At 41.2% G+C, this 12,934-nt stretch overlaps 1 protein-coding gene across 2 annotated transcripts; it reads left to right on the top strand.

The window, feature by feature from the left end:
* Positions 1 to 101: 101 nt before the first annotated feature.
* Positions 102 to 6,395, top strand: LOC109895918 (N-acetyllactosaminide beta-1,3-N-acetylglucosaminyltransferase 4). Of its 2 annotated transcripts, none has more exons than XM_020490018.2 (2): positions 102 to 276; positions 2,413 to 6,389. In XM_020490018.2, exons 1-2 carry the CDS (start codon positions 251 to 253, stop codon positions 3,551 to 3,553), a joined length of 1,167 nt encoding a protein of 388 aa, XP_020345607.1. In that variant the 5' UTR covers positions 102 to 250; the 3' UTR covers positions 3,554 to 6,389. The 2 variants fall into 2 exon arrangements, with proteins under 2 accessions (XP_020345607.1, XP_020345608.1); XM_020490019.2 differs by having other exon boundaries at positions 215 to 569; positions 2,413 to 6,395.
* The last annotated feature ends 6,539 nt before the right edge of the window (positions 6,396 to 12,934 follow it).

Raw genomic sequence — 12,934 nt, 5'->3', positions numbered from 1 at the left:
TTTGGGGATTAAAACCAATTACGAACTCAAATTGGTCAAGTTTATGATAATACAATGCACCCTTTTTGTCCCTCATGTTCCTAGTAGCTATATCAAAAATATTGGGAAATTCAATTTTCAAAAGTTCATGGATCTAATAGCAGGAACTGGACATAGTCTACAAAAGTCAGAAGGAATGAAGAATATCCAAATGACAAAGCGCAAGGCACGCCCTTCAAGGTTATAGGATCAATCGGTGACAATACATGTAATGCAACTTCTCTTCAGGACAGCGAGGTAACTTGAATTTAGTAACCATAGTCGAGTCAATTCGCAACGATTCTCTAGACGAATAGCATAACTTCTTAAAAACGTGGATATGGTAGTATTTGTAAAGAATTTTAACTGGATCAAGCAAATTATAAACGGAGTATTTCAGCAACAGGTGCTCAAACATTAATTGTGCATCCTTCCCGCTAAGGATTGTATGGTGGTAAATGTCGAACAGCACTTCAGTTCTCCCCGAAACTCACTTCCTAAGTAGGCTACAACTATTTTGATGGTCTCTTCGTCTTTGTTTTTAATATCAAGTAAGTGAATTAGTGTTGTATTGAAACTCTTTTTTTTAATGGCTAAGAATACAAATGTTTGAATAAGCGCATAAAAAATGAAAACAAACCAAATATCTTGGGCTTGATAGGATAAATGATCAATTAATTAGTTAATCAATCACGCATTATATTGTATTTCCTTGTTTTATAATAAGTAAATACAGTCTAGTATAAAATAACTAGTGTAACTAGTATATAATTGACAAATAGTTTTGTGGTGTAGCCTAAACTATTATCAACTATTATCATAAGGTTCTTTAGGCTACACCTGAGTGCTGGAACATTATTGAGGTTTTTCAGTTTCTGTTTACAAAACCATCTTGCTCTTAAAATAAAATCAGAATTAAACTACACTTAAATTGTAACTAAATCAAGTGAGTTTTGGACCCTGTTTCTTTTTTATAGGCCTATGGGAATCACAGGAGGTTGGTGGCACCTTAATTGGGAGGACGGGCTTGTGCTAATGACTGGAATAGAATAGCTGGAATGGTTTCAAATACCATTCCATTTACTCCATTCCAGCTATTATTATGAGTAGTCCTCCCCTCTGCAGCCTCCACTGGTGGGAATTGCATGTTTGGCTTCATTCAAGCACCCTGTTATTGCCTTACGAAATAAGCAACACAATCTCACATTCAATTCGTGCAAATATGTACAAAAAGTAATTCAGCAGATTTCGTGCATTTTTTTGTGTGAAAATACACAATTTTTTTGTGCGACTTAATTCGTAGGAAAAGACACACTTTTGTGTGACTTCATTTATAGGAAAATACCTTTTTGGTGGGCAAACTTCCAAGCAATCTTTTTAAAGTTATTAGAGCAATGCATTTTGGTAAATGTTCTTTTACGCAGCCTTTGTATGTGTCCCACATAAAACAAACGTGTTAACAACCCAATATTGTTCATCACCCAGATTTTATTAATGCCAATGCTGTTTTCTATGCTTGTTTTTGCTTAATACTTGTATAATGGTGCTAAGCCGCACAAAACCTGCTGAAATACTTTTTGTAGATATTTGCATGAATTGAGTGTGAGATTGTGTTGCAACCGGATAGAATAGGGCCGACATATGCAGCTCTTAACAAATGCAGTCTCAGCTAAATCGGGAACATTGCCTTTAAATTTAAATTACGATGTAAAGCTGAACTTCTGTGATGCGGATTGAATAGAGCCTCTAATTTACATGTCTAGACACCCACTTGTTAAGCATAGCCTAGGTCTAATGTTGCGTTCATAACCAAGTGGGAAACTCTTCTATCATCTAACCTCTCTCACACTTTGACCTCTGACATCACCCACTAAGGAAATTACCTTGATAACAGCATTTTTGGCAGTTAAATGAAAAAACAAAACATTATTTCAAAAAAAATATTTAAGAATATGGCTTTTGAACACTATGATTTGTTTACAAGCATAATAGCTATAATTGTAGTTTATGGTTGACACAGCTTGTGGACAATTAGCATCCAACTGGTATTTCCAACATCACAACTGGTAATTACCACCTTTCCACTTGATTATGGATGCAGCATTACATATTCCACAAACATGGTTTATTATTCTGTGGTGGAGAAAGCCCCATAAGTAGACTGGGCACCAGTCTGTTTGTGTCATCATGCCACTCAGCTGACATGATAGCAAACAGCTGACATGATAGCACAAACATACTGTATCTGGGACCAGGCTACCGCAGAGACACAATTATGTGTGACCTGCATACTTTTGGTATGAGACAATATAAGTTTGCCGCTTGTAGTCTATTGTAGGCCTACTACATATACTCCTTGTTGCTAAAACGTATTGTGCTTGCAATTATTTTCAGAACCATGAGGATCCTCTTCAGAAACCTACGCCTCAGTAGATGTTCCATTATCATTGGGACTGCGTTGGTGTCATTGATTGGTGTCATCTTTATGACGATGGACGTCAATGTCTCACTACCATATAGGGGAGAGCTCAGAGTGTGGCGTAAGAACCACACAGGTTGGCATTGGAACACCTCTGCCTCCACCACACCACTGCTGGCACAGCCTACTGTGGATGTTTTCAAGTGCTCCCTCAATGACAGCATGCAGAATATTCCGTCCTCTGTCCCACCTCCCCACCGTAACTTCCTCATGTATAAACACTGCAGGACATTCCCCCGCCTGCTGTCTCCAACACCCTGTGAGAATGACCTTTTTCTCCTGCTGGCCATTAAGTCCACAGCCATCCAGGTGGATCGCAGGATTGCACTCCGGAGCACTTGGGGGAAGAGAGGATATGTTCAGGGTAAAAGGGTGAAACTGTTGTTCTTAGTAGGTAAGTCGTTAGACAGAATACAGGGATTCCTGCTGCAGCAGCTACTGGAGTGGGAGAGCAGGCAGTTTGGGGACATCCTGCAATGGGATTTTGAGGACAGTTTTTTCAACCTGACCCTGAAGGAGGTCCACTTCCTGAACTGGTTCACCTTGGAGTGCCAGTGGGCCCACTTTGTGTTCAAAGGGGACGATGACGTTTTTGTTCACACAAGCAATCTGGTTGAATATGTTAAAGGCCACAAGCCCTCGGAGCAACTCTTCGCTGGTGACATAATTTCAAGAGCCTATCCAATCCGGCACAACCAATGGAAGTACTTCATACCAGAGGAGATGTACCCCAACAAGCCATATCCTCCATACGCTGGCGGTGGGGGCTACCTGATGTCACGTCAGACTGTGCTGAGCCTGGGAGTGGCAGTGTCCAGCACTGACCTCTTCCCCATTGATGATGTCTTTGTGGGCATGTGCCTGCAGAAGATTAATGTGACGCTGACACACCACTCTGGCTTCAGAACCTTTGGGTTCCATCAGGTGGTGTCACATTTCAACCCCTGCATTTACAGGGAGATCATGCTGGTACACAAACTGAATCCCACCGAGATGTGGACCATGTGGTCTCTACTGCAGGACACAAAGCTGAAGTGCTTTAGATTAAGGATATGAGGCATCAGGTGTTGTGTGTATCTTGCTGTACTTGTCTGTCTCACTACTGTAAAAGAAGCATTCCTTTCATAGAGAAATTATCCTTATAAATGGTCAAAAATAGCTTCCTTTCCTTCATCGATATTTCTATTTGAAGTATTCTGACATATTGGCTTTACTGTGTATTCTGTTCAGCAAAGATGGTGTACGAGCCCTACGGAGATTTGATACTTTTGACAAGGAAGTTTGTAGAATTTTTCTTGGGTTCTGGAAGGTCGAACAGAAACTTTAAAAACAGGTCTAGTGGGTTACAGAGGTACGTACTGATGGGTAACAAACTTAACAGGTCTAGTGTGCTGTGGGGAAGGGGAGCTGTGGTGTACAATTATTATAAACAATCAATTGTTTGAGGGAGCAGTGATGAACTTGTCTACTATAGCTGAAATCTGTGGGTTGTAAATGTATATTTAAATGTGATGTCATAATGCTTTCTGAAACATGTGGTCATTTCCAGGGTTTTGTCAGTTTCTATTCAGATGAACTTTATTGCATAGCAGGGCCCGTACTTTCTTATGAGGAAGTAGATTGTGTAAAGAAAATATAAGAGAACAACATTAAAAGAAATAGTGTAATATGAAATGTGTTTGAAGGGTAATTTCATGTGAGCTCCTGCAAATGTTTTGAGACACAATCCTTTAAAAATGTATCCATAAATTGAATTCATTTTTGTACAGATATTCAACATTTAAAAAGTTAGGTACAAAAATGCATGAGCATTATACCATCTTTAAAATACTGTATCCTCTTAAATTATAATTGAATTACGCAACGTTCTTGTAAAGGCCATTTTAAAAAAGAACCAAGGATTTTAAGATAGGAGATAAATAAAGTGTGTGCAGTTCTTTAGGTTTGTTTAGCAGTTTCAACCTTGACCACGATCCCACTGTCCTATGAGCCTGAGGTCAGGTGTTTTTTTTACTGAAAGTCAACCAGTGTTGGGTTTCACTGTTCCAACACTTCCAGTCAGCAGGAGCCAGCTATATCCCTCTGCATACCTTTCCACCACACAACTATCACACCGACAAATTGACAAGGCAACCTTTTTAAAATTGTGTCCAATCGTAAAAAAGAACTATAGCCTCTCAACTTTGCACTCTGAAGAGGCATGTAAATTTGTGCACCTCACCACTTCCTTGTGGGTGACACCTGTTTTTCAGCAGTCATGCAAAATGTGATAGAATGTACTGTATGTGGTTGAAAAGGTGGCTGTTGTCTGTTTGTATACTGAACAAAAATCTAAACGCAACATGTAACAATTTAATTGATTTTACTGAGTTACAGTTCATATAAGGAAATAAGTCAATTTAAATAAATTCATTAGGCCCTAATCTATGGATTTCACATGACTGGGAATACAGATATGAATCTGTTGGTCACATATACCTTTAAAAAAAAGGTAGGGGTGTGGATCAGAAAACCAGTCAGTATCTGGTGTGACCATTTGCCTCATGCAGCGTGTCATATCTCCTTTGCATAGAGTTTATCAGGCTTTAGATTGTGGCCTGTGGAATATTGTTCCACTCCTCTTCAATGGCTGTGTGAAGTTGGTGGATATTAGCGGGAACTGGAACACTCTGTTGTACACATCGAGCCAGAGCATCCCAAACATGCTCAATGGGTGACATGTCTGGTGAGTATGCAGGCCATGGAAGAACTGGGACATTTTTCAGCTACCAGGAATTGTGTACAGATCCTTGCGACATGGGGCTGTGCATTATCATGCTCGCCCAAACAATGCCATACATGTGGTCTGCGGTTGTGAGGCCGGTTGGACATACTGCCAAATTCTCTAAAACAATGTTGGAGGTGGAATTTTTATTCTTGAACTTATTTAGGCTTGCCATAAGAAAAGGTTTGAATCCTTATTGACTAAAGACATTTCAGATTTTCATTTTTTATTAATTTGTAAACATTTCTGAAAACATAATTCCACTTTGACATTATGAGGTATTGTGTGTAGATCAGTGACACAAAATCTAAATGTTATCAATTTTAAATTCAGGAAAACAAGTATTTCCAATGTCACAACTGGTAATTACCACCATTCCACTTGGTTATGAATGCAGAATTACATTCTCCACAAACATGGTGTATTATTCTGTGGTGGAGAAAGCCCCAGAGGTAGACTGGGCACCAGTCTGTTTGTGCCATCATGCCACCCCTTGTCATGCCAAACAGCTGACATGATAGCACAAACATATCTGGCACTAGGCTACCCCAACGGCACAATTATGTGTGACCTGCTTACTTTTGGTATGAGACAAAATAAGTTTGCCGCTTGAAGCCTATTGTAGGCCTATTTCATATACGAGCAATTTCACAGTAAAAGAGTGACATTGACTCAAATCAAATGTTATTTACCACATGCTATAATCTGATGATGTGTGTAGTTTTAGTCAGAATTAGAACAAGGACATTTTGTTCCTTTTTAGTATGTAAACAGGGTGCAAGTGCGAAACAAATGATAAGAGGAGCTATCAACAGACAAGCTGGACTACTGTGTTCCTTACAGGACATTCTGTCTCCACCCGTGGAGGGGAGAAACTGTTGGGCTCACAGAAAATTATGAAATGAGTTGCAGATTAAAGAAACAATGTATCTGTATAGTGGAAAAATACAGACTGCCTGAGCAAGGCATAGTTTAAGATTTTAACTTGTATGCATGTGCGAAGGATACCTACTGTTTGTGTGTATGTATGTGCGTAGGATATCTACTGTTTGTGTGGAAGTATGTGCCCAGCTATAAAATGGATGTCTTTTTATAATGGACTTCTCATGAATAAACTACTATCTTTTTGCATAAGCTGAGTCTTTGACTAATTATTATTAAACCCATGGTCTTACAGATCTCGGGGATTGGTCAGAGCTATTGATTGTCAGTTATTATCATTGGGATTGAAAATTCTCCTTCCTATATCAGTTGCTCGAGAGGAAGTAAACCGATCAGGGATTTCACCATGCGGTCATTGGCGACTTTAAAACAGTTACAGAGTGATAGGAGAAAACTGAGGATGGATCAACAACATTGTAGTTACTCCACAATACTAACATAAATGAAAGAGTGAAAAAAAGGAAGCCTGTACAGCAACAATGCACAAGGAAGTAACACTGCAAATAATGTGGCAAAGGAATTAACTTTCTGTCCTGAATACAAAGTGTTGTGTTTGGGGCTAATCCAATCCAACACATTACTGAGTACCACTCTCCATATTTTCAAGCATAGTGGTACAGTAGCTGCATCATGTTAGGGATGTGAATACTTACAGTACCAGTCAAAGGTTTGGACACACCTACTCATTCAAGGGGTTTTCTTTATTTTTTATGAGCAATGTACATTAGACTGGTGGAAATCTGTCCTTTGGTCCGATGATTCGAAATTTGAGATTTTTGGTTCCAACCACTGTGTCTTTGTGGGAAGCAGTGTAGGTGAACGGATGATCTCCGCATGTGTGGATCCCACCGTGATGCATGGAGGAGGTGGTGTGGGGGTGCTTTGCTGGTGACAATGTCTGTGATTTATTTAGAATTCAAGGCACACGTAACCAGCATGGCTACCACAGCATTCTGCAGTGATACTTGGGCTTATTGGGACGATCGTTTGTTTTTCAACAGGACAATGACCCAACATACCTCCAGGCTGTGTAAGGGGTATTTGACCAAGGAGAGTGATGGAGTGCTGCATCAGAGGACCTAGCCTCCACAATCACCCGACCTCAACCCAATTGAGATGGTTTGGGATGAGTTGGACCTCAGAGTGAAGGAAAATCAGCCAACAAGTGCCCAGCATATGTGGGAACTCCTTCAAGACTGTTGGAAAAGCATTCCAGGTGAAGGCGGTTGAGAGAATGCCAAGTGTGTGCAAAGCTGTCATCAAGGCAAGGGTGGTTACTTTGAAGAATCTCAAATATAACATATATTTTGATTTAACACTTTTTTGGTTACTACAAGATTCCATGTGTTATTTCATAGTTTTGATGCCTTCATTATTATTCTACAATGTAGAAAATTGTGAAAATAAAGAAAAACCCTTGAATGTGTGTTTAAACCTTTAACTGGTACTGTATATAGTGTGTATATATAGTATTGTGAGTGTGCAGTCAGTGCAAGATAGGGTCAATGCGGATAGTCATGGTAAAATGTAATGAACTAATTAGAAGACTTCACAAAAACACATCTACTTGAAGAACAGTGCAGATCCAAAGTTTGGTAACAGAATGACAGCACATTCTGTTACTAAACGTTTTTGTAAAATTCTCAGTGGAAATGGTTAAAAGTACAGTAGTCCTTGTGCATAGAGTTGTATGGTTTGTGCTGAGCCTGGTAGTGGCAGTGTCCAGCACTGACCTCTTCCCCATTGATGATGTCTTTGTGGGTATGTGCCTGCAGAAGATTAATGTCACGCTGACACACCACTCTGGCTTCAGGACCTTTGGGTTCCGTCAGGTGGTCACTCTTCAACCCCTGCATTTACAGGGAGATCATGTTTACGTGCTGCTGTGTGTTTTGTTGCTAACTTTACTTTGCTACCTGACAACTTTACGGTTTTTACTTTTTAATTACCGTTTATATTTTTTGTTTTTCCCTCACGCAATTATTTTTTTTCAATCAACTTTTTCGCTCCGGACGCTTTATCTGGACTTGGTTCGTCAGGACCTCCCCCAGCCGAAGCTAAGAAGTAACATTAACATGATGCCTTCTTTTTTCAGTCGCTGTACCCATAATATACAGGAGAACGATCGCCTTACGGCGAGGATAGCTGTGCTGCAAGCCCAGCTTCAGACGCAATCGTTAGGCATGAGTAATTTCAGTGTAGGAAAGGATGAAACAGCGTCTGTGCCACCAGTAAGAACAGATGGTAGTATAAATCCCCTCGCACGGTCCCCGCAGCCGGACTACTTTCTCATGGCTTCTGGGGGGAAATGCTGTAGGAATGCTCAACCGGTGTCGCTCATTCAGCCGACAGAAACTTTCAACCAGTTCTCCCCATTAAGCAGCGAGTCAGAGTCTGAGGCCCAGCCTTCTCTGGTCTCCACTTCTCCCGTTACGGGGTCTGAGACGCCAAAGCCTCCCACCATTAGCTCTGACAAATTGAAAACCCTAGTCATTGGCGACTCCATTACCCGCAGTATTAGACTTAAAATTAATCATCCAGCGATCATACACTGTTTACCAGGGGGCAGAGCTACCGACGTTAAGGCTAATCTGAAGATGGTGCTGGCTAAAGCTAAAACTGGCAAGTGTAGAGAGTTATCAACGTCGGCACCAACGATGTTAGGATGAAACAGTCAGAGGTCACCAAGCGCAACATAGCTTCAGCGTGTAAATCAGCTAGAAAGATGTGTTGGCATTGAGTAATTGTCTCTGGCCCCCTCCCAGTTAGGGGGAGTGATGAGCTCTACAACAGAGTCTCACAACTCAATCACTGGTTGAAAACTGTTTTCTGCCCCTCCCAAAAGATAGAATTTGTAGATAATTTGCCCTCTTTCTGGGACTCACTCACAAACAGGGACAAGCCTGGCCTGTTGAGGAGTGACGGACTCCATTCTAGCTGGAGGGGTACTCTCATCTTATCTAAGAACATTGATAGGGCTCTAACTCCCCTAGCTCCACAATGAAATAGGGTGCAGGCCAGGCAGCAGGCTGTTAGCCAGCCAGCCTGCCAGCATAGTGAAGTCTTCCACTAGCACAGTCAGTGTAGTCAGCTCAGCTATCCCCATTGAGACCGTGTCTGTGCCTCGACCTAGGTTGGGCAAAATTAAACATGGCGGTGTTCGCTTTAGCAATTTCATTGGAATGAAGACCTCCTCCATTCCTTCCATTATTGAAAAAGATTGTGATATATCACATCTCAAAATAGGGCTACTTAATGTTAGATCCCTCACTTCCAAGGCAGTTATAGTCAATGAACTAATCACTGATCATAATCTTGATGTGATTGGCCTGACTGAAACATGGTTTAAGCCTGATTAATTTACTGTGTTAAATGAGGCCTCACCTTCTGGTTACACTAGTGACCATATCCCCCGCGCATCCCGCAAAGGCGGAGGTGTTGCTAACATTTACGATAGCAACTTTCAATTTACAAAGAAAACACGTTTTCGTCTTTTGAGCTTCTAGTCATGAAATCTATGCAGCCTACTCAATCACTTTTTATAGCTACTGTTTACAGGCCTCCTGGGCCATATACAGTGTTCCTCACTGAGTTCCCTGAATTCCTATCTGACCTTGTAGTCATAGCAGATAATATTCCAATTTTTGGTGACTTTAATATTCACATGGAAAAGTCCACAGACCCACTCCAAAAGGCTTTCGGAGCTATCATCGACTTAGTGGGTTTTGTCCAATGTGTCTCCGGGCCTACTCACTGCCACAGTCATACTCTGGACATAGTTTGGTCCCATGGAATAAATGTTATGGATCCTAATGTTTTTCCTCATAATCCTGGACTATTGGACCACTATTTTATTATGTTTGCAATCGCAACAAATAATCTGCTCAGACCCCAACGAAGGATCATCAAAAGTCGTGCTATAAATTCTCAGACAGCCCAAAGATTCCTTGATGCCCTTCCAGACTCCCTCTGCCTACCGAAGGACGTCAGAGTAAAAAACTCAGTTAACCACCTAACTGAGGAACTCAATTTAAGCTTGCGCAATACCCTAGATGCAGTCGCACCACTAAAAACATTTGTCACAAGAAACTAGCTCCCTGGTATACAGAACATACCCGAGCTCTGAAGCAAGCTTCCAGAAAATTGGAACGGAAATGGCGCCATACCAAACTGGAAGTCTTCCGACTAGCTTGGAAAGACAGTATCGAAGAGCCCTCACTGCCGCTTGATCATCCAATTTTTCCAACTTAATTGAGGAAAATAAGAACAATCCAAAATGTATTTTTGATACTGTCGCAAAGCTAACTAAAAAGCAGCATTCCCCAAGAGAGGATGGCTTTCACTTCAGCAGTAATAAATTCATGAACTTCTTTGTGGAAAAGATCATGATCATTAGAAAGCAAATGACGGACTCCTGTTTAAATCTGAGTATTGCTCCAAAGCTCAGTTGTCCTGAGTCTGCACAACTCTGCCAGGACCTAGGCTCAAGGGAGACACTCAAGTGTTTTAGTACTATATCTCTTGACACAATGATGAAAATAATCATGGCCTCTAAACCTCTAATCTTGCAACCTTTCGGTTACTAGTCCAACGCTCTAAACACTAGGCTACGCTGCCACCCCACTAAATAATAAATAATAATAAAATAAATAGCAATAAAGCTTCTCTTGAAAAAGCCAAATCTTGACCCAGAAAATATTTAAAAAACTATCGGCCTATATCGAATCTCCCATTCCTCTCAAATATATAAAAAAAGCTAATCTCACTGCCTTCTTGAAGACAAACAACGTATACGAAATGCTTCAGTCTGGTTTTAGACCCCATCATAGCACTGAGACTGCACTTGTGAAGGTGGTAAATTACCTTTTAATGGCATCAGACCGAGGCTCTGCATCTGTCTTCGTGCTCCTAGACCTTAGTGCTGCTTTTGATACCAATGATCACCACATTCTTTTGGAGAGATTGGAAACCCAAATTGGTCTACACGGACAAGTTCTGGCCTGGTTTAGACCTTATCTGTCGGAAAGATATGTTTGTCTCTGTGGATGGTTTGTCCTCTGACAAATCAACTGTACATTTCAGTGTTCATCAAGGTTCCGTTTTAGGACCACTATTGTTTTCACTATATATTTTACCTCTTGGGGATGTCATTCGGAAACATAATGTTAACTCTCACTGCTATGTGGATGACACACAGTTGTTCATTTCAATGAAACATGGTGAAGCCCCAAAATTGCCATCACCTGGTGAAGCCTGTGTTTCAGACATAAGGAAGTGGAGGCTGCAAACTTTCTACTTTTAAACTCAGACAAAACAGAGATGCTTGTTCTAGAAACAAAGAGATCTTCTGTTGAATCTGACAATTAATCTCGGTGGTTGTACAGTCGTCTCAAATAAAACTGTGAAGGACCTCGGCAATACTCTGGACCCTGATCTCTCTTTTGACGAACATATCAAGACTGTTTCAAGGACAGCTTTTTTCCATCTACGTAACATTGCAAAAATCAGAAACTTTCTGTCCAAAAATGATGCAGAAAAATGAATCCATGCTTTTGTCACTTCTAGGTTAGACTACTGCAATGCTCTACTTTCCGGCTACCTGGATAAAGCACTAAATAAACTTCAGTTAGTGCTAAATACGGCTGCTAGAATCCTGACTAGAACCAAACAATTTGATCATATTACTCCAGTGCTAGCCTCCCTATACTGGCTTCCTGTTTGGCAAGAGCTGATTTCAAGGTTTTACTGATAACCTACAAAGCGTTACATGGGCTTGCTCCTACCTATCTTTCCGATTTGGTCCTGCTGTACATACCTACACGTACGCTACGGTCACAAGACGCAGGCCTCCTAATTGTCCCTAGAATTTCTAAGCAAACAGCTGGAGGCAGGGCTTTCTCCTATAGAGCTCCATTTCGATGGAATGGTCTGCTTACCCATGTGAGTGATGCAGACTCGGTCTCAACCTTTAAGTCTTTATTGAAGACTCATCTCTCAGCATGTCCTATGATTGAGTGTAGTCTGGCCCAGGAGTGTGAAGGTGAACGGAAAGGCACTGGAGCAACGAACCACCCTTGCTGTCTCTGCCTGGCTGGTTCCCCTCTCTCCACTGGGATTCTCTGCCTCTAACCCTATTACAGGGGCTGAGTCACTGGCCTACTCGTGCTCTTCCATGCCGTCCCTAGGAGGGGTGCGTCAATTAAATGGGTTGAGTCACTGACGTGGTCTTCCTGTCTGGGGTTATATCTGGTGTCCTGTGTAAATTTAAGTAAGCTCTCTCTAATGATCTTGGTAATTTATGAACATTTGTACATCTTGGCCATGTTCTGTTATAATCTCCACCCGGCCCAGCCAGAAGAGGACTGGCCACCCCTCATAGCCTATTTCCTCTCTAGGATTCAGCCTTTCAAGGGAGTTTTTCCTACCCACCGTGCTTCTACACCTGCATTGCTTGCTGTTTGGGGTTTAGGCTGGGTTTCTGTACAGCACTTTGAGATATCAGCTGATGTAAGAAGGGCTATATAAATCAATTTGATTTTGATTTTATCATGCTGGTGCACAAACGGAATCCCACTGAGATGTGGATTATGTGGTCTCTACTGCAGGACACAAAGCTGAAGTGCTTTAGATTAAGGATGAGGCATCAGGTGGTCTGTCTCACTACGGTAAAATAAGCATTCCTTTCAGAGAAATTACCCTTATCGTCAAAAGTAAGGTCCTTTCACACGAGC

This window comes from Oncorhynchus kisutch, linkage group LG8 (genome assembly GCF_002021735.2).
Source record: "Oncorhynchus kisutch isolate 150728-3 linkage group LG8, Okis_V2, whole genome shotgun sequence".
NCBI lineage: Eukaryota > Metazoa > Chordata > Actinopteri > Salmoniformes > Salmonidae > Oncorhynchus > Oncorhynchus kisutch.
This window is presented reverse-complemented; position numbering and strand designations above follow the sequence as displayed.